The sequence below is a fragment of the Ursus maritimus genome (genome assembly GCF_017311325.1).
Source record: "Ursus maritimus isolate PB19 chromosome X unlocalized genomic scaffold, ASM1731132v1 scaffold_X1, whole genome shotgun sequence".
Classification (NCBI taxonomy): domain Eukaryota; kingdom Metazoa; phylum Chordata; class Mammalia; order Carnivora; family Ursidae; genus Ursus; species Ursus maritimus.
The window spans coordinates 41,236,102-41,259,480 of NW_024423319.1; the positions used below are offsets into that span (position 1 = coordinate 41,236,102).

General features: G+C 35.8%; 1 protein-coding gene across 2 annotated transcripts in view; it reads right to left on the reverse strand.

The window, feature by feature from the left end:
• Nucleotides 1-4,800: 4,800 nt before the first annotated feature.
• The window catches only part of RNF128 (ring finger protein 128), a 101,060-nt gene continuing 82,481 nt past the window's right edge, over nt 4,801-23,379 (reverse strand). For both annotated transcript variants that reach the window (XM_008697234.2, XM_040629463.1), the window contains exons 3-7: nt 19,215-19,286; nt 15,978-16,060; nt 15,093-15,189; nt 13,628-13,796; nt 4,801-6,204 (exon numbers count right to left, since the gene is read on the reverse strand). In XM_008697234.2, coding sequence (XP_008695456.1) covers nt 6,071-6,204; nt 13,628-13,796; nt 15,093-15,189; nt 15,978-16,060; nt 19,215-19,286 — 555 coding nt within the window. In that variant the 3' untranslated portion in view covers nt 4,801-6,070. The remainder of the gene's footprint in view (nt 6,205-13,627; nt 13,797-15,092; nt 15,190-15,977; nt 16,061-19,214; nt 19,287-23,379) is intronic.

Here is a 23,379-nt window from a genome sequence, read left to right on the forward strand (position 1 = left end):
GCAGCAGCGGCTTCGGTTCAGGTTTTCCACACTTCCCCCAACCCTCCCTTCTCTCCCACGTAGGCAGCGAGATTGCCAATTCCCTCCTACAGCTCTACCGCCCGACAGGGAAATAGTCCCGCTTCTTTGCCTCCTGGGAGTTGTAGTTTCCTGTTCGCTTTTCTGTACTCAAAGACCAGGAGCTGGGGACTACAATTCCCACAATCCACTGGGATGAGAACGGGGTGGGGGTGCTTTCAAAGCGCGTCCCGCCACCACTTAAGTGTATTTTTGCCTATTTAAAGTTTAAAGCGGTGTTTTGTTCAAATAAGTGAGCCCCAGGTATAAATGTGTTGTTTCTTCTCATCTGTTTACAGCTGAGGGTGTTAAACTGTAGAAAACAAAGTTTCTGGAATTTTGGGGTAACGAACGGCCCATGCTGGGAACAGCAGTAGCAGCACTGACATTTGATGAGCTCTTACTTTGTGGTAAAGCGATTTCATATACCTTATCTCACGTAATTCTCACAGAAGTCTTGCGAAGTGGATATTATTTCCCACTTGCAGATAAATAAACAAGAGCACAGACAGGTGAGGTGACTTACCCAAGGTCACACGGTAAATGGCGTCTGATACAATTCCTTGTCTAATTCAAAATCTTCTTAGATTAAGATTTTCTGCCCGTACAGGAAGACTATAAAATCTTCAGAAGCCACAGGATTTTCTTCATGCCATGGGCGCCTTCCCCCCCCACTGCCACCCCAATGTGTTTATTGTAATTAGCCACAGAAAATGTCTTCTCCGACTTTCCTTTTCAGGATCTAAACAATTTATGAACATTTTCCCCCCTTTACTAAACTCTTTAAGGAAAAAAAATCCTTTTCAGGGTGTCCTTCACCTCTTTGTACCTTGGCATCTGCTTAAACACTAAGGCGAATGAGGTCAGTTGACCTCGCAGTGAGGAATTATTTGAGGGACGTTTTTATATATTTCGGTAACTGAGATCACCAGAATTAAAGAGTGAATTGAACGCAAAAACAGTTTTGTAAGAAGACGGAGTTGGGGGCAATGTACAAAAAAACAAGGGGCTCTTGGTATGCTATTTTGAAAATTAAGCCTCAAGGCCATTTCGCTAAAAAAAAAATAAATAAATAAAATAAATAAAATGGGGTGGGGCACAACCAGATGCCAAGTCCTGGAGCCAAAGAACTGTGCCTTGGAGGAGTGTAAGCCTCCCAAGATGTGGGCCCCCTCAAGGAAGGCAGGCGTGTGCTACAAGCAGGGATTTTTTTTCTTGGGGGTGAGAAAAGGGTCAATTTGGGATTCTCTACTGATAAAAGGTGGTAAATAGTCCCAAGGTAGCTTTCTGAAGAAGATGGGAAGAGGCAATCTTCCCAGAGCCCAAACTACAATGTATCTTTGGGGAAAGCCATCCCAATTTGGATGTACACTAAGGAAAATAATTTCTTATGTTCCTGGTAAAAGACTGGTAAATGTAGCGGAGAGATGTAAGGTGCCCCTTTTATCTTTCTTCTCCTTTTAATTTTCTTCCTCATCAAACCACATTCTTTCCCAATATCCTTAATGGTTACAACTGTGACAAGGGCTGTCCGGAACTGGATGGTTCTTCTGTATAATACTGATTTAATCCTTATTAATAAACTTGCACATTTTTACATCGTTACTTTATAGATGAACAGGAGTCTCAGAGAAGTTAAATAACTTGCCTAAGATCACATAGCTAAATAAGTAGCAGAGTTGGGGTTTGAACCTTGATTTGTCTGACTACAAAACATGACACTATACTACCCAAGCATATGGTTTGTAGATACCTCAAATACGTGCCCAAAGCCAAACTTAATTCAATATTTCCCCTGCGCAAAGTTGTTTATCCTTCTAGGTTCTCATACTTCAGAACGCCGTTTACCAAGATGATCAAGCTAAGAATCTTGGAATAATCTTGAACCTTTTATTCTCACCACCTTCATTGCCTCACACACACACACACACACACACACACACTCACCTACTCACCTCTACTTCTTTTTCAAAAGTCCATCCCATCCTATTACCACTTCAGATTAGCCTCACATCACTTTCCGGCTACACTCTAACAGCATCTCACCTCATCTGTCTGCTTTCATTGTTTTCTGATTTATCCAAGCCATGTATTTATAGACATAATGTTATACCATGCAGAGATAATACCTCATTTACCTAGCTGTCAATCTTTCAGCTGACTCAGCCTTCTAAATCATAGCCTGAAACACCTATGTGAAAAGGTACTAGAAAATCCTAAAAAGCAATTCTAAACCCTGTGCCATGGAAAAGCTGAGGCTGTCAAAGATTCCTGGATTCTTATTTGAAATGAATTTCACAAGCTTAGTTGCTGCTTTACAGCCTGTAGCAGGTTTAGAAAGAGTAAGATTCAAAAACAGGTGGAGCACTGCTGGAGAACTATTTATTTGTTTGTTTGTTTGTTTATGTTAGTCACCATACAGTACGTCATTAGTTTTTGATGTAGTGTTCCATGATTCATTGTTTGTATATAACACCCAGTGCTTCATGCAGTATGTGCCCTCCTTAATACCCATCACCAGGCTAAGCCATCCCTCAACACTCCTCCGCTCTCAAACCCTGTTTGTTCCCCACTATGGACTCTGGAGAACCATTTAAAGGTTTGCTGCTCAAAATCCGGACCCCGGACCAGCAACATCTGCATCACCCAGGAGCTTGCTAGAAACTCAGAATCTCGGACCCCATCCCAGACCTGCTGAATCAGAATGTGCATTTTAACAAGATCCCTAGGTAATTTGTAGGCACATTAAAGTTTTAGGTGCATTGATTTGAGCAAATTAGATATTTGAAAATCAAACTCTACAACAACTTGGGGGTGATTGATTATGTTTCCATTAAGACCTCCACAGGCATCTTTTAAAAATAAGCCCTGTTAAAGAATTTTAGATGACTGAATTGCTTTTTTCAAAAAGTTTGTATCAGGATATGCCTGATGGTATTGGTTGGAGGAGAAATTGCCACTATCCATACTAAATCCTATTTATATATACCACTCTAACCATCAAAATCTAGGTATGTCCACAAGTGTCTCACATTCATGATATGTTTTTGGAGAAAAAAAGAACTAGTGGGGAGTATTTTTCAATCTTTTCACCAAATTAGCTCTAAGGTAGAGGACAATGAACATTTATCTCTGGAGGTCAAAGTGTCCACCATAATCAATTTCTTGTATAGTATGTAAATATAAATCTTTATATTTTTTAATGTTTAAAAACATTTTTAAAATTCACTAACAGAAGAGGCAATGAGTAAAAACCTCAATATTTGTTACAGTCTAGGGTGATAAAATTTCTCCAGATGTTACAGAGCTTAAAATACTTAGTAAATGAACAAAAACTAGATGGGGGTGGGCGAAAGGAATGTTCCTAGCATTCCAACTGTGTCTTTAAATGCCTGGGAACCATTATTATTATTTGTAAGATAATACAAATTAACTTGCGCTAAACCTATAAATGAACTCTGAAAACCCCTCAACTTGGAGATTCCCTGTACATATATTTCTCCTGTTAATCAGTTTATATTTTGATTATTATGTGAGAGTAATAACAAAGTGTGTTGCTCAAACTATGTTATCAAAAAAGAAAATTCACAAGTGACATGGAATTCCTCTTTGTATATGCTGAAGAGAAAACATATCTACACAAAGACTTGCACATATTCAGAGCAGCATTATCCATAATGGACAAAAAGTGGGAACAATCCAAGTGTTCATTAACTGATGGATAACCAAATGTGGAATATTCATACAATGGAATATCACTCATCAATGAAAAGGAATGAGGTACTGATGCATGCTTCAAACATGAATGAGTCTTGAAAATATTATGCTAAGTGGAAGAAACCAGTCATAAAAGACCACACACATACTGTATGCTTCCATTTATATGAAATGTCCGGAATAAGCAGATCTATAGAGATAGAAAGCAGATTGGTGGTTGCCTGAGGCTGGGAATGGGAGCGGAAATTGACTGCAAATGGGTATGAGGGAACTTTTTGGAGTGATAGAATGTTCTAAAACTGGATTGCAGTGACAGTTGCACAACTCTATACATTTGCTAAACATTGTGGAACTGTACCTTTATAATGGGCAACTTTTTGGTATGTTAATTATACCTCAATATAGATGTTGAAAAAATTTTAAATTATAAATTCTGCCCCAAAAAGAACCCCCTACAAAACAAGAAATAAGAATACAGGTCAAATTTATTGTGTGGCATCACACAAATACACCTGGCTTATTGCCTCATAAGACATATGTGTACCCAAGACATATGTGTACCCTAGTTTGATGATCATGGCTCTGAGGTGTCCCAAGCATGTTTATTCTTCCCGTGTTTGACAAAAGAGATGCACTTAACTCATTAACAGCATCCCAACCATATTGCCAGAGAGAAGGCTGAAGGAAAAGAAAACTTTAAAGTAATAAAATGGTTTTATGTCTTGGGTAGTATAAAGATGGACTGGCATCAATGTGTTTTTCTAAACTTATATTATCAGTGGTCAAACTCATTATTTACCTTACTGACATTGAAAAATAATTCATGGTAGTTCAGTTATATTACAATGGCAGCAATTCCTCTCTATGTAACGAAATGTGTAAATAAATATCATAGTAAAGTTTTAGTTTTTATTCATCAAATATATCAATGACCATTTATATCAACCATTTTTTCCTCCCAATCCAAGCATATATGAAAAGTTAGTACAGGCTAACTGAACTAAACACCAGACACAAACTTTTATTGGAATATTTTATTTACATTTTATATTTAAAGAGAATCAATACAAATCGGGAAATATTTACAGCATTTCAAATCAGTGTACAAGAATGCAATGGTTTTGTCCATTCTACATTTAGCAAACAAAAATACATGTCTGTTCAGCTTTTGCCTAAATTCTGCTGGAATTTGCACTGGAAACACAACTTTAAACCAAGATAAGCCACACAGAATACAAATAAAGTGCATTTTAAAGTAGCTCTATTTTACTTTGGTGGATGAAAGCTTCAAACTTTATATTAAGGCACCTGGAATTCCCCCCCCCCGAATTCTTTTTCAAACACCAAGAAAATGTGTTCACAAAATTTATAGCTATATGGACAGAATTTTAGTTTACCTAATGTAATTTTAGCCCATTTAGGTAAAATGTAAACTCAATTTTCAAAGCTGACATTGTTTGGAAAACATTTTCTACAGACTAATTTCTGCAGACTAATTCATACACAAAGATTAATGACCAACTTTTGTGTGACTTACTCATCATTTTCAAATAGTATGATCATTTATATACTCTGCTTTTGAAAATCCCATAATTTTGAGAAATAGTTATACAGCATTTTTATAAGGAAACTTTTTGTCTATAATCTTATGTCAAATTGGTGTCATTAATATACCAATCAATCCAGTCCAGTCCATATTCTCTGATAAACTATGCTCAACACTCACATGAAGTACATTTAGCCTAATTTTAAAAACAAGAAGTTGTTAAAGTGAATATTTTGCTTTAGTCTTGTTCTATCAACTTAATGTAGCCTAAAGAGACATTTCATGAAGTACTAGCCTAAGTTTGCATTGCTTTTTACAATTCCAGATCAATATAAGCACCTGGAGAAAAACCCTGACACATATAGCCCAAGCTAAAATAGTAGTATTTTTAATTAAGATACTATCATAAAATAAAGTGATTACAGCTACTCCACATTTTAAAAGCAACATGTTTTTGTAAGAAAATTGTTATAAATGAAAAACATGACTACTTGAAGAGAGTTTTAAGTGTTTAAAAATGTTGCTATCACTATTGAGAGGAAACTTGCCTATGAAAAACATTATTAGTTTGTGGAAAAAAGTTAATAGATTAAATATTTTAAGTAATTTAACTATAGCATAATATTAGTCATCTCAGCACTTTCAGTATCATTCTTATTTAATTGTTTATCCAGTTCATTAATAGTAAACTAGGCCCTGATTGGCAGTTCTGTTATCACTAAAGTTTCAAGTTTTCTATTGACACAGATTTTAGGATTTAATTTCTCGAACAGCAGTCTCTTGATCAGGAGTTTCATCTTCTTCAAAGGTTGGGTTGTCAACATGAGGAACAACATCCACTGCCACGGAACTTGCCTCATGGTTTACCAGCTGGAGATTTTCATCTTTAAAAAGAAATGGCAATTTTAGGATGATTTCACCCCTCTCTTAAGACAAAATTCAACACTCACATTTAAGAAGCCTTTCTTGTCTATCATACTCTGATTATTATACTCATTCCCTGTTCCTTTAATAATTATATGATTTAGGCTATGTCTTACATAAGGCATATATGACCTTATTAAACTGATTTACAATTACTCTTTCTTTTATTCACATGTGTGCTTACTTCTACCTAGATTATGCCTCCTTAAAAGCAAAAGTTATGTCTTCTGCTGCTTTTCCATCCTTAAACATGGCTTTACATTTCAATCACCAGGGTGCTTTTAAAAATTACCTATGCTTTTTCATATGCATAGATAGGCACACAGACTTAAAAAAAAAACAAACAGGAAGGTACAGGAAGTTTCCCAAATGGAGTACAAACAGTAACAGATGAACATAATTATATAACACAGGAAATATAGAAACATCCTGAAAACAGTGGGGGAAGAAAAGAACTTAACCTAAGTAACTTTGGGAAACGGTATTTTGACTATATCCCGTAAGGCTAAAAACCAAAAGGACACTTGTTAGTGAAATTGTGAGTTGAAAATAAGGAAAGAGGAAGGCTAGAATGAACTCTGTGGTATTTGACTAGAATCAGATGTATCATCATTGAGCTGTTTTTCAGATAGACAGATGTATACAGATGTGTGTGCATATTTGTCTGAATACATACACCTATTTCCTAGCTTTGTTCACTGAAAAGGCTAATAGCAATGACACTCCCACAGCAATGATCATATCTAGTGCCCAGAACCTGGTTTTGAAGTACTGTTCTCCAAAAGAGCCCCCCCCCCCCAAGGATGATTCTAGGGCAAGGAGAGTATAAGATTAACTCCTTGTAGCCTAGGGGTCAGGAAACTACAGCCTGCAAGTCAAATCAATAGCTAAGAGTGGTTTTCATATTTTTAAAAGGTTGGAAGTCAAACATCCCCCCTCCCAATGCAGCAGAGACTTATGGCCTTCAAAGCCTAAAATATTTACTATCAGATCCTTTACAGAAAAAGTTTGCCAATCCCTGGCTTAGAACATCTTATGGTACCAGAAAGTGCTCAAAAAAAATAATGAAGTCTGTTGAAAGAACACAGAAACCACCTTGAGGAAGTTCCCAATGACCAAATCTAGGACAATCTAAGCAATGAATAAATCATGAGAATAACATTATAGAATAAAAGAAACATCTAACAGTCCATACTATTTTATATAAATAATTGAATAAATAGAGAAAGGATAGCTTTTCCTTAAAATAGAAGCCTAATTAATGTAGAAAGAAGGATGGAAATAGAAAATTACCATTTGGCACACATTTTGGTAATAATTATTGCAAGGAAAAAACATCGATTGCTAAAATTAGTGGGTAAAGGCATGAGAAACAGAACATCTGCATAGTCTCCAAGTGTTTCTCTATAAGATAATAATTACAAAGGGAAAAATAGTAACTTTAAGAGGAAAAGCTTGGCAGACACTATCTCAACCAAGTAAGCAAAATTAAAAACCATCAGTAATAGGACATGAACATCATGTGCCTCATATGATAGGAGGCAGAGAAGGGCACAATATCATTTCTGTGGTATTCTTGTCAGAAATACACAATGGACAATGAATTTAATCATTGGGAAATAGCAGACAAGTTCAAAGTGAGGGACATTCCACAAAGTAACTGACCAGTAATTTTCAAAGTGCCAACGTCGTGAAAGACTAAGGAACAATCACAGATTGGGGATGAAAAAGACATGACCATTAAATACAATGTGGACCTCTCAACAAACTGGGTGGAGAAGAAATATATCCAAACATAATAAAGGCCATTTATGACAAACCAACAGCTAACATCATGCTCAATAGTGAAAAGCTGAAAGCTTTTCCTCTAAAATTGGAAACAAGGCAAGGGTACTCACTCTTACTACTTCTATTCAACATAGTTCTAGAAATCACAGCCAGAGCAATTGGTCAAGAAAAAGAAATAAAAGGCATCAACATGGAAAGGAAGAAGTAAAATTATTTCTACATGACATGACCTTATATCAAGATAATGATTAAGACTGTGTAAGTCTGATGAATCATAGACCTGTATCCCTGAAACAAATAATACATTATACGTTAATAAAAATAAATTAAAAAAGACTTCACCAATAAGACTGTTAGATCTAATACACGAATTCAGTAAAGTTGCAGGATACAAAATCAATATACAAAAACCAGTCATATTTCTATACACTAACAATGAAATATTTGAAAGAGAAATAAAGAAAAGGATTCCATTTATAACGGCATCAAAACAATAAAATATTTATGAATAAATTTAACCAAGGAAGTAAAAGATCTGTACTGAAAACTATAAGACATTGATGAAACATATTGAAGAAAATACAAATAAATGGAAAGATATCCTATGTTCATGAATGAGAAGAATACTGTTTTATTTTATTTATTTATTTATTTATTTATTTATTTATTTATTTATTTAAAAAGATTTTATTTATTTATTTGACAGAGAGACAGCTAGCGAGAGAGGGAACACAAGCGGGGGGAGTGGGAGAGGAAGAAGCAGGCTCATAGCAGAGGAGCCTGATGTGGGGCTCGATCCCATAACGCCGGGATCATGCCCTGAGCCAAAGGCAGACGCGTAACCGCTGTGCCACCCAGGCGCCCCAGAATACTGTTTTAAAAAAGTGTTCACATACCCCAAAGCCATCTGTAGATTCAATGCATTCCCTATCAAAATTCCAATGCCATTTTTCACAGAAATAATAATCCTAAATTTATATGGAACCACAAAGACCCTGGATAGCAAAAGCAATCCTGAGAAAGAAGAACAAAGTTGGAGGCATCATACTTCCTGATTTCAAGTTATATTACAAAGCTATCATAACCAAAACTAGTATACTGGCATAAAAACAGATACATAGACCAATGGATCAGAATTGAGGGCCCAGAAAAAAACCCATGTACAAGCAGTCACCTAATATTTGATAAGGGAGCCAAGAACACTCAGTGAGGAAAAGACAGTCTTTTCAATAAGTGGTGTTGGGTAAACTGGATATTCACATATGGTAGAATGAAAATGGACCCCTATCTTACACCGGTCATAAAAATGAACTCTAAATGGATTAAGGACTTAAATGTAAGACCTGAAACCACGAAATTCCTAGAAGAAAACATAGGGGGAAAGCTCTTTGACATTGGTCTAGGCAATGATTTTTTGTATAGGACGCCAAAAGCACAAATCAACAAGTGGGACATCAACTGAAAAGCTTTGCATAGCAAAAGAAATAATCGACAGAATGAAGAGGCAACCTATAGAATGGGAGACAATATTTGATTATCAGATAAAAGATTAATATCCAAAATATAAAAGAAACCCCTACAACTCAGCAGCAAAAAAAATCAAACAATCCAATTAAAAATGGGCAGAGGAACTGAATAGATATATTTTTAAAGAATACATACAAATGGCCAACAGGTACACGAAAAGATGATCAACATCACTAATCATCAGGGAAATGCAAATCAAAACCACAATGGGCTAATCGCCTCACACTTTTTAGAATAGCTACCATCAAAAAGACAAGAGGTAAGTGTTGGTGAGGATGTGGAAAAAAGGGATCCCCAGTGCATTGTTGGTGGGAATGTAAATGGGCACAGCCACTGTGAAAGACAGTATGGAGATTCCTCAAAAAAATTAAAACTACAAGTACCATATGATCCAGCAAGTCCAGTTTGGGGTATATATGCAAAGAAAATGAAATCACTATCTTGAAGAGACAGTAATCACTCCCATGTTCACTGCAGCATTATTGACAATAGCCAAGATGTGGAAACATCCTAAATATCTGTTGACAGATGAACGGATAAAGAAAATGTGATACACACACACGCACGTGCATGTGCACACACACACACGAATATTATTCAGCTATGAGAAAGAAGGAAATCTTGCCATTTGCAACAACATGGGTAGACCCTGAGGGCACCTGTGCTAAAAGAAATAAGACAGAAAAAAGACAAATATTGCACGAGCTCACTTACCTGTAGAGTCTTAAAAAAAAAAAAAAAGCCAAACTCAGAAACAGAGTAGAATGGTGGTTGTCAAGGGCTAGGGGCAGAGGGGATGGGGAAATGTTGATCAATGTGCACAAACTCTCAGTTATAAGATGATTAAGTTCTGGGATCTAATGTATAGCATGGTGACTACAGTTAACAATACCATATTATAGACTTCTTAAAAGTTAATACATTTTGCTATACTTACCTTTTTTAGTGTGTTATTACTGTGTCATTGACTATGTTTTTATGCTGTGCCTTTTATTCCCATGACTTACTCATTCCATAACTGGAAACCTGTATCTCCTACTCCCCTTCCCCCATTTTACCCATCTCCCTCCCCTCTGGTAAACATCACTTTGTTTTCTGTATTTATAGGCCTGATTATGCTTTTTGTTTATTCATCTGTTTTTTTAGATTCCACAAGTGAAATAATATGGTATTTGTCTTTTTCAGTCTGATTTCACTTAGCATGATAACCTCTAGGTCTGTTCATGTTTTTGCAAATGGCACGATCTCATCCTTTTTTATAGCTGTGTAATATTCCATTGTATTATATATACCACATCTTCCTTATCCTTTTGTCTATTGATGGGCAGTTAGGTTGCTTCCATATCTTGGCTATTGCAAATAATGCTGCAATAAACATAAGGGTGCATATATCTTTTTGAATTACTGTTTTTGTTTTCTTTGTGTAAATACTCAGTAGTGGAATTTTGGATACACTTGAAAGTTGCTAAGAGAGTAGATCTTAAATAGTCTCACCACATACACACAAAAATTCGTAATTATGTGAATTTGTTAACTAACTTTACTGTGGTAGTCGTTTTGCAAATATAGATGTATCAAATCATGTTGTACACAATTTTATGTCAAATATATCTCAATAAATCTGGAAAAAAAAGAGTAAAAGGGAAATGCAATGTGGGATCCTGGGACAGAAAAAAAGACATTAATGGGTCAATTGGTGAAATCTGAGTAAGATCAGTTGTTTGGTTAATAACATTTTATCAGTTCATTTCCTGGTGTTAATAATTGTATATGATTATGTAAGATGTTAACATTTGGAGAAGTTGAGTGAGGTGTATACAGGCATTATTTGCACTATTTTTGAAATTTTTAGCCAGCCTGAAATTATATCAAAATTAAAATTAAAAATTTAAAAAAATGACCTGTGCTTGGGCCCCACCACTCATGGATTCTGATTTAACCTTTCTGGGGGAGAGCCCAGACATCAGTAATGTTTAAAGTTTCTCTGAGTGACTTTAATGTGCAGCTAGGGTTAAGAACTAGGGCCCTTATTTAGCCGTTCTCAAAGTGTGGTCCCTGGGCCTGCAGCATCAGTATCACCTAGGAACTTATTAGAAACAAAAATTCTTAGGCCCTACTCCGAACCTACTGAGTCAGAAACAGGTGGCAGCCCATCTGTTTTAATATGCCCTTCAGGTGACTTGATGCATGCATAAGTTTTAAAAGCAGTGCTCTAACAGAACTTATTGCAATGATGGGATAAACAGACACGAACTAATCAACTGTATGTTTGCAAAGTTATTTAAATCAACTATCACCGCAATAATCAATAGCTAATAGGCAAGATACCTAAACTACTAATAATCATAGATAAAATTAAAGATCTACTCTGTATGTTCATTCATTCAACATCTACTTGATTTTTTACAATGTGGCAGGCTATTCTCAGTGCTGGGTATACAATAGTGACTAATAAGACACTGTTCCTAGCCAAAGGAACGTTTTAAAGTTTTAATACAATTCAGTACAATAAATGCAATGATAGAAGTTCTGTGGAAGCAGACAGTGGGGCCGCACATGTGAGTCCAGGGAGGCTCTTCAAAGGAGGGTGAGTTTTAAAGGAGGAACAGGAATTAGACCAGGCTTCCCCAATTTCTTGGGGGAAGAAGAGTGGAAGGAACGAGCAGAGAGAAAACAGTGGCTCAAACTATGACTGCGGAATTAAGGTTGAGAATTAGGGGACGGATTAAACAAAAGGGATACTGAATCAATAAGAAAGACAGGGAAGAATCTAGGATCTCCCTAGTTTCTGGTTTGAGGCACCCGAATGAGTGTTACTACCACTCATCCAGATAAAGCATATAGGGAGAGGAATGTGGATCATCATTTCACTTGCTTGTTAAATTCTCTGCAAAAACTGATTACCACCCTGCTTCACAAGAAGGACAGAACACACACAAAAATAGATTGGAACTTTTTTAAAAAAACAAGCCTAGCAATAAACGGAATTATCCTGCACACTCTCCTTTATCATCACTGAGTTCTATTACCACACAGTTATGGAAACAAAAAAATCACCTGGGGCAAATAGACAACGATTCTCTATTGTGGGTAGAATAATCCACAGATTATTAAGATTCTTATGACTACTTTGTACTCCAGGAAATGTCTGAAGATTAGATTACAAGAAATATGAAGTATACATTTGCATGATAGTACTCCTCATGACAACTTCAGGAATGATGTGTATCGCACTGATAAGTCTACTGAGGATAAAGGTTTGTGTCAATAGGAAGCTGAAACTCTCACAAGTCATCTTAACATTTAGTTTTCTTCTACTTCTATGCCAGGATTAGGTTATTTCAAAATGCGCATTGAGAAAACCATCAAACCAACAAAAACCATGAAAAAGGTGGAAGTTAAAGAAAAGGAAACTACTTTCTGTATGAGGGTTTTCTCTTTCTAAGGAAGAAAGTAATAAAATTCCCTGAAATTTCTCCACTGGTATGACATTACTAAGTTACAATACTGATTCACATGAAGTCTGAAAATAATATATTCAATTTTAGTTTCCACAGTTTGTTCATTTCATGGTAAATAATCAACAGGTGGCAGCACATATTCTTACATAGTTTCCAATCTGTGCAAAAGATGGGTTCCTAAGAAGTTGTGTATAAATCAAGCTTTTATAAACTGAATTCTATTTTATCATTTCAGGACTCAGTTATCTTAGTTTCTGATTGCTCTACAATGAACAATGGCTGCTGAAGTTTAAAGTTTCTCCTCAGCCTCTGTAAGTTAATAACTAATACTTAAATGCATCAGAGAGAAGCTATCCTATAAAAAATCTTTTTAGTCTGTGAATAATGCCCACTCCCAATGCATTTCATCTGTTTCAGATACACTCGAATATGTGCATATTAAGTTAAGGTCGGTGTGTGTCCTGCACTGCATCATTGTTACTAGGAAAAACCTGGAATGTGTTTAATGAGTGAAAGGAACAAACAAAAAGCAGGAGCACTCTGCCAGGCACGCGCTCCACAATGGATCATTTGTGGGGCACTCACTGCCCCTCAGCATGATGCTTACTTGCTGACTGCACATGTTCTTCTAAAGGCGGTTCATCTGCTCCCTGAACGGAAGCATAGCCAGACGATGCAGTCTCACTGCGATTATCCTCTTCATGAGGAGAGGCACTATTTGATGTTTCATTGGAAACAGGGACTTGTAAAGACACCGATCCATCTTCAACATCCACCTTTCAAAAGCATTGGAACAAATTAAAAGACTCTCAGAGTACATGTTTTTCCCTGACATATCGTTACAAAGTTTCTTCATAGGTAACTTATTAGAGCAATGATTCTTAACCTTTTAAACCTATAATCCCTTTTGATGACCACAAAAATCTCCTGCTGGTCCCAGCCAGAGCAGGTGGAGTAAATGGGTCCAAAATGGGGTGGAAGATGTTACAGGCAGATTGCCTTAACATCTGATGTTCATCTGGGCGATTCCAGTGCTTCATAATACAATGCCTGCTACAGGGTAGGCACTCAACAGAAACAAACAAACAAAACCCCAAAAAAACCTCCACCCTGAATCAAGTTTACCTCCAGCAGTTTTCAAAAGGCAGTAGCTGGCAAAAATTCAAATGAAGTCTGAAATTTAGTTCATAGTAATGACCCAATGTCAGTTTCTTACTTTTGACAAACATACCACAATAATGCAAAATGTCAACAATAGTAAAAACTGGGTGAGGGGTATGTGGGAACTCTCTGTATTGTCTTTGCAACTTTTCTGTAAATCTAAAATTATTCATAAATAAAACATTTCTTTTTCTTTTTTTTTAAAAAAGATTTTATTTATTTATTTGACACAGAGAGACAGCCAGAGAGAGAGGGAACACAGCAGGGGGAGTAGGAGAGGAAGAAGCAGGCTTCCAGCCGAGGAGCCTGATGTGGGGCTTGATCCCATAATGCCGGGATCAAGCCCCGAGTTGAAGGCAGATGCCCAACAACTGAGCCACCCAGGCGCCCCTGAATAAAACATTTCTTTAACAACAACAACAACAACAACAACAACAACAACAACAACAACAACATCTCATGCCGTCCCCTAAGGGATTTGAGAGGTCAGGAAAAATTTGTTGAGCTTCATTTTCTGTTATTGGTGTAATGTAAAATAGGGAAGTTTTATTTCACTTACCAAATACAATTATAGTTTAATATTTATTATATTTTTTCAAAATACGGATGCTCATCTAACTAAAGTTCAATCGCTGTGCAATAGTAAGAGCAAAAATGCAAGACGCACCAGAAGCCAGCTGGTAGTTTCTATGGTCATCACTTAAAATTCTGACCAAATAATAAGAGGAAAGAAGGAAAATGAAGGTGGTCCAACATGGCACCTTACTGTCATTATGATGTAAATAGGTCCAATTTTTGATATAAATCACAAGTCTAGCATATTACACAGCTAAAAACTAAGGATGTTACTTTCCTGAAGGTCCAGGTACATAAATAAAGTTCCTTCATATAAATAGTTTAGCAATGTTTACCTCAATTCCCAAAGCTTTGAGTATGTCACATTTGCACATGGGGCAAGTCCTGTGTTCTAACAGCCATGGATCAACACATGTCTTATGGAAAATATGGCTAATGAAAGAAAAAACACATAATTTGGTTATCAGTTGTGAAATAGCGACAACACTTGGCCTAATATACTAACAAGTTATCCTATATTTTTATTTAGTTTTTTAACAGATGTCTTTTTTCTCTTTTAAACACACCATTATAGCATAAACACTACGAAGGAGCCACAGAAACAAAATTTGGAACTTTCATAATACGGTACTTTTAAATATAAAAGTGTCATTACCTTAGCCTCAAAAAAAACCCGTTTTCAACACTTATTACTTCAAAATGGCTAAGATGTTACCTGACCTAAGACTTTGTTCAGTATTTCAGATCTTTATTATCTTGTCATTCCCCAACTATAAAAATAGCACAGTTAGTCATTTTCAATAATATAGTACAATATAGCACAGAGTACAAGATAATGCTGATACTTTAGGTCATGTGTTAAGTTCTAAGAACACGACTATTTAACAGCTAAAACAAAGTGTTAAGAACAACTTCCAGGAGAGGGATAACAGAAAACTAAAGAATGAAGATTTCCAAATAGGTGCCCACTGAGTTGATTTTATTTTTGCCCTCAATAGGATTGTTAAAATGATTTTAAATTAAATAACCCAGTAATATACATATGCACACACATATACATATATACATATATACATATAAATGTGTGTGTGTGTGTGTAAATAGTGTACGTATGTATAAATTATGGTGCTGGCTAGGTTCTTAGTTTTAGTTTCCTTCATTACAGTCATTTCAATAAGCCAGATATTCTTATTGATGATATAAAAGAAAATCAAACTTACTTGCAGGTTAAGATGCGCACCAAATCATTTGGTTTATACAGTTCAATACACACAGCACAACTATCTCCATCAGGGCCAATTTCCTATGAGCAAATAATTATTGTTACTCTGATAGATAAGAAAAGATACATTAAACTACAGAGCAAGATCAGAATATATATGTACTTAAATTGTATAGATTCTTTCAATAAGCAATGTAAAATTATTTAGACTTCATTGGAATCTAAAAAATAAGGTCAAACTTCTAGAAACAGAGAGTAGAAGAGTGGTTGCCAGAGGCTGGAGGATGGGGGAAATAGGGAGTAGATGGTCAAAGTGCACAAACTTTCAGCGATAATACGAATAAGGTCTGAGGATCTAATGTAAAACATTGTGACCACAGTTGATAACACTCTTATACAATTGAAATTTGAAGATCATTTAGACTTAAAAAGGGTAAAAGAATAATGTCAACCAAAAGAGGAACAGTACAAAGAGGAATAGGTAGCATTTATTTAAAATGCCATTTGGACAAGTTCTATAGTTAGGTTTTCCCATTTAAGAAAAACTTAAGGTATAATTCACATGCAGTAAAATTCACTGTTTTTAGTGTACAATTTTACAAGTGTGAACAAATAAGCACTCAATCCTCACTGCAATCCAGATATAGGATAGTTCTATGACCCCCCCAACATTCCTCTATACCCCTTTGTAGTTAACCTCTATTCTCACTCCCATCCTCTGGCAACCACTAATCTGTTTTCAGTTCGCATACTTCTTGCTTTTCCAGAATGTCATATAAATGGAATCGTGTATTATATTGCCTTTGAGTTGGGCTTCTTTCACTTAACCTAACGCATTTAATACTCATCTATGATATTGTGTGTAGCAATAGGGTCTCCACCCCCAACACACACCCTTTTGTATTGCTAAATAGTATTCTACGATATGGATGTGCCACAGTTCATTCATCCATTCACCATTTGAAGGACATTTGGGTTCTTTCCATTTCTGGTGATTATGAGTAAAGCTGCCATGAACAATTATGTACAAGTTTTTATGTGAACATGGTATTTCCTTCTAGGTTGACTATCTAGTACTGAGGTTGCTGGGTTCTTTGGAAAATGTTATTTTTGACTTCATAAAGAACTGCCAATTTGTTTTTCAAAACTGGCTATACATTGCATTCTCACCAGCAAAATGCGTAACAGTTCCAGTTGTTCGTATCTGGCCAGTTCTTGGGTATTGTCAGCTCTACTGGTTTTAGCCATTTTCATGAATGTGCTGTGGTATCTCATTGTGGTTTTAGTTTGCACTTCCCTAACGACTAATGACGTTGAGCATCTTTTTATGTGCTTTTTTGCCATCCATATATTTTCTTTGGTAAATGCCTGTTTTGCCCCTTTTCCCCTATGCTGTCCTGTTTTCTTACTACTGAGCTTTGAGAGTTCTTTATATAGTCTAGACACAGTCCCTTCTCAGATATGTGATTTGCAAATATTTTCTCCCAGTCTGTGGCTTGTCTTTTCAGTCTCTTAACCATGCTAAGGAACAAAAGATCTTAATTTTGATAAAGTCAAATTTCTGTTTTTTCTTTAATGGGCTTGTTTTTGCTGTCATATCTAAGTAATCTGTGCCTAACCCTAGTCTTGATACTTTTCTCCAAAGTTTTCTGCTAAGAAGTTCAAAGCTCTAGGTTTTATATTTAGGTCTGTGATCTATTTTGACTTAAATTTTAGACAGTATGAAGTATGGATTGAGGTTCATGTTTTTTTGCATAATGATACAGAATCATTGCATATGAAAAGCCAATAATTGACTACCCTTTTTCCATTTAATTGCCTGTGTACCTTTGTCAAAAAAACAAACTGAGGGCTTCAGAGGGGAGGGGCTGGGGGAATGGGATAGACCAGTGATGGGTAGTAAGGAGGGCACGTATTGCATGGTGCACTGGGTGTTATACGCAACTAATGAATCATCGAACTTTACATCAGAAACCAGGGATGTACTGTATGGTGACTGACATAATATCATAAAAAAATTATTATAATAAAAAAATCAATTGACCATATATGTGTGGGTCTATTTCTGGACTCTCTTCTGTTTCACTGATCTAAAGGTCTACCCTTACTCCAATACCACACTATATTGACTGCTATATCTTTAAAATAATTCTACAAATTAGGCAATACGAGTCATCCAAATTTGTTCATTATAAAAATTGTTTTGGTTATTCTATTTCTTTTGCTTTTCCATATAAACTTAGCATCGACCTGTCAATAAATACAAAAGATCCCACTAGGATTTTAATTGGAATTGCACTGAATCTATGAATTAGTTGGCGGGTTCTAACATGTTGACAACAGTGAGTCTTCTGACCCATGAACATGGCATATCTCTCCATTTATCTAGGTCTTCTTTGATTTCTTTCATTGGTGTTTTGCAGTTTTCAGCATACAGATCATGTACATATTTTGCAAGATTTATACCTAAGTACTGAATGGTTCTGGTGCTATTATAAATGGTAATTTTTATTTCAATATGTTCTATAGCTACTTTTTGATATATGCTTTACACACCAAACATAGTTTTTAACTGTCCTAAATCTAAAAATGGATGTTCAAGTAAAGCTGCACTAAGGCATTGTATTAGTTTCCTGTTTTTGCTGTACAAAATGACCATAACTTAGTGGCTTAACACAAATTTATTCTTTTGTTGTTCGAGAAATCAGAAGTCTAAAAGTCAATGTGTTGGCAGTGCTATGTTCCTTCTGGAAGCTTTAGGGAAGAATCCATTTCCTTGCCTTTTCTAGCTTTTAGAGGCTGTCTGTATTCCTTGGCTCATGGTCCCTTTCTTGCATCACTATAATCTCTTACTTCCATTGCCAAATATTCTATTGCACTGTAGTCAAATATCCCTTCTCCTCCTTCTTATAACAATAATTAGATGTGAATACATTTAGGACCCACCTGGATAATCCAGGATAGTCTCCCCATCTCAAGATCCTTAACTTAATTTCTTCTGCAAAGTCCTTTCTGCCATATAAGGTAATATTTACAGGTGCCGGGGATTAAAACCTAGATATCTATGGGGGCCACTGGCCATTTCAGCCTACCTACTTCTAGCATCAAATAGATAAAAAAGTCAATAAGATTTATAAATTCCAATGAAAAGCATACTTTGGAAGAACATTTAGTTTTAATGATAACTTGGTAGCATTGCTTTAAAACAAACAGAATTTAAAAGTCATAAATGCACCTTGTCTCCTTGTTTCAGTGTACGTAGTTGAAGCCTTCCAATAGCTTTTTTAGCATCTGCCTTTAATTGTCTCTGTAATAGAAATAGCAGGTATTAGAAAAAAGTATTTTTAAAGGGAATAGGATGAAAAAGGTAGAGAGGATTAATAAATATTTATCAGGTACAAGCCAATGTGTAAGTGAATTTTTAAAGATATAATTTAATTAACCACAATAAACATACCATTTATCTGCTATCAGGCAGAATTTTCAAATTACTAAAACTTTTCACTTACGTTTCCCTATGTTCTTAAATAGCACCTTTGGGCTACAACGACAAATCTATTACAAATGGATTCAGATGCTATGAATTTTCAAAGCAATTTTCGTATTTTCAGCCTTTGAGTATCTTAAAAGGCATCTTTTCCCATTTCTTTTTTGAATCGTGTCTTGTTTGGTAGAAAGTGCACAGGATTTGGATTTAAATGGGCCTAGATTTAAAATCTCTGTTTCTCACTTACTAAATACATAATCTTGGACAGGTAATTAAATTGTTGAGCTTGTTTACTCACCTATAAAATGAGGATAATACCAATCCATAGAGTGTTATTTTGCATTGGGGGAAAACTGCTGTTTATAACCACTATGGCCCTGTTATAAGGAGGATTCTGAAAGTTGTAAGCCCTTCTTGTTTCACTGAACATATATGTACATCAGTTTGGATATGAAAAAGCAAGCCCAAGGCTCATTTTGGGAATAAGGACTAAAATATGCATAACTTGATCAGAAGTGAAGTTGGGGGATTTAAGATGGTGGCATAAGAAGATCCTGAACTCACTTCCTCCCACAGACACAACAAATTAGTTGTACAACATGTGGAATAATTTCCTCTGAAAAAGAGCTGAAAACTGGATAAACAGAACCTCCATTAACAAAGGATAAAAGAACAAAATCAAAATGGGTGAGAGAGGCAGAGACGTAGTCTCACCCAAACCAAACAAACAAAACAAACCCACCCTAGATACAGTGATCTACAACTGAGCGAGATCTCACAAATATGAACTTTTCCCTAAGAAGCAAGGGGTCTGTGCTTCACATCAGGCACCCCAGCCCCTATATCTTGCATAGGCGAGACAAGCCCCCAAAATGTCTGGCTTTGAAAACCAACAGGGATTAGTTCCAAAAGTATATGGAACAGAGAAATCCCTCTCAAAAGGCTCATGCACAGATTCAATCACCACCAGACCCAGTGTAAAAACACCAGTTTGAAGTCTCCACCAGAAAGCCAGAAATTTGTTGGGACTCTGTTGGCAGATGGAGACACTGGCAAGTACCATTTTTGATAACTCAGTCTACCTTGCTGATGCTGGTACTGGCAGTGACAATTTGGAACTCTTCCTTTAGCCTGTTGGTGCTAGAGAGTACACCCCTCTAAGAGCCCCACCCATCCCCATGCCAGAGCTGTGGCCCCACCAAAGCAGGCAGTAATGCATAGCTCACACAGGGGTCATCCCTTGAGGGCCTGGTGCAGGTGGCCAGGGCCATAGCACTTCTGAACTCTATGTGACACCTTTTACACAAGGCCACTCCTTCAAGGCTGGGAGAGGTAGCTGATTCACCTAATACATAGAAATAAATACAGAGCATCAGGCAAAATGAGAGGAATATGTTCCAAATGAAAGAACAAGGTCCAGAAACCCCAGAGAATTTCAACTAAGAGGAATCCAAAGAGAGTCACACCAAGAAACACTATAATTAAAATGGTAAAAATTAAAGATAAAGAGAGAATTTTAAAAGCACCAAAAGAAAAATAATTTGCTACCTATAGAAGAAAACCCATAAGTCTACCAGCAGATTTTTCACCAGAAACTTTCATGCCAGAAGGGAGTAGTATGACATATTTAAGCACTGGAAGTAAAAAAAAAAAGTCCAAACAAGAATTCTCTACCCAGCAATGTTATCATTCAGAATTCAAAGGGGGAGATTAAGAGATTTCCAGATAAGTAAAAATTGAACAAGTTCATGACCATTAATTCAGCCTTACAAGAAATGTTAAAGGGACTTCTTTAAGCTAAAAAGAAATGGCAGTAATCAAATAACAAGAAAATGTACAAAAGTAAAAATTTCACTGGGAAAGGTAAATATATAGTAAAGATAGTGGATTAATCACTTATAAAGCAATATAAGATCAATAGCCATTAGTAGTAAATTTAACTATGACTACAGTAATTATATAAGGGTTACATAAAACAAAAAGATATAAAATGTGATATCAAAGATATAAAATGGGGGGGGACTAAAAAGTTTTGGAATGTGTTCAAATTTAAGTTCCTATCAACTTAAAACCAATCATTATATACATATTATGTCATATGTAAACATCATGGTAATTACAAGGCAAAAACTTTAGTAAACACACAAAATAAGAAAGAAATCTAAATCTAACACTAAAGAAAGCCATTAAACCACAAGGGAAGAGACAGAGAAGGAAGGAAGAGACAAAACTACCAAAAAAGCCAGAAAGCATGTAACAAAATGGCAGTAAGTACATACCTATCAATAATTACTTTAAATGTAAATGGACTAGATTCTCCAATCAAAAGGCACAGAGTGGGTGAACGGATTAAAAAAAAAAAAAGACCCAACTTTATGCTGCCTACAAGAGACTCACTTCAGAAGTAAAGATACAGAGTCTGAAAGTGAAGGGATAGAGAAAGATATTCCACACAAATGGAAACAAAAAGAAAGATGGTGTAGCTATACTCGTACCAGATAAAACAGACTTTAAAACAAAGATTGTAATAAAGGACAAAGAAAGGCATTACATAATGATAAAGGAGTCAATCCAGCTGGAAGAGATAACTTTTACAAATACACATGCACCCATCACAGAAGCACCGGCATATATGAAGCAAATATTACCAGACCTAAAGGGAGAAACTGACAGCAATACAATAATGGTAGGGGAATTTTACACCCCGTTTACATCATTGGATAGATCATCCAGACAGAAAACCAATAAGGAAACATCAGCCTTAAATAACACATCAGATCAGATGGGCTTGATAGATATATATAGAACATTCCATTTAAACACAGCAGAATACACATTCTTCTCAAGTGCACATGAAACAGCCTCCAGAATAGATCAAATGTTATGGCACAAAACAAGTCTCAAATTCAAGAAGACTGAAATCACATCAAGTATATTTGATGGTAGAAAACTAGAAACCAATTAAAGAAAAGTGGAAAAAAGACACAAAGATGTAGAAATAAAACATGCTACTGAACAACCAATAAGTCACTGAAAAAAATCAAAGAAGAAATAAAAAAAAAATACCTAGAGACAAATGTAAACAGAAATACAACATATCAAAAACCTATGTGATGCAAACAAAAGCAGCTCTAAGGGGAAATTCATAGTAATACAGACCTACCTCAAGAAACAAGAAAAATCTCAAACAAGTAACTTTACACCTTAAAGGAAATAATAAAGATCACAGTGGAAATAAATGAGACAGAAACTAAAAAGTCAGTAGAAAAGATCAATAAAACTAAGATCTGGTTCTCTGAAAAGATAAACAAAATTGATAAACCTTTTGCTACACTAACCAAGAAAAAAAGAGAGAGGGTTCAAGTAAATAAAATTAGAAATGAAAGAGAATTTATAACTCATACCACAGAAATACACAAATCATAAGAAACTACTAAAATTATATGTCAACAAGTTGGACAACCTAGAAGAAATGGATAAATTCCAAGTAACACACAACCTTCCAAGTCTGATTATGAAGAAATAGAAAATTGAATAGACCAATTTCTAGTAAGGAGATTAAATCAGTAACGAAAAACCACCCAACAAACAAAAGCCCAGAACCAGATGGTCTCACTGGTGAGTTTGACCAAACATCCAAAGGATATTTAATACCCATGCTTCTCAAACTCTTCCAAAAATTGAAGAGGAAGGAACATTTCCAAACTCATTTTACAAGGTCAGCATTGCCCTGATACCAAAACCAGAGAAGGATACCACATAGAAAGAAAATTACAGGCCTATATCTTTGAGGAACACAGATGCAAAAATCCTCAACAAAATATTAGCAAACTGAATTCAACAAAACATTAAAAGGATCATTAAGCACAATCAAGTAGGACTTATTTCAGGGATACAAGGATGGTTCAACATC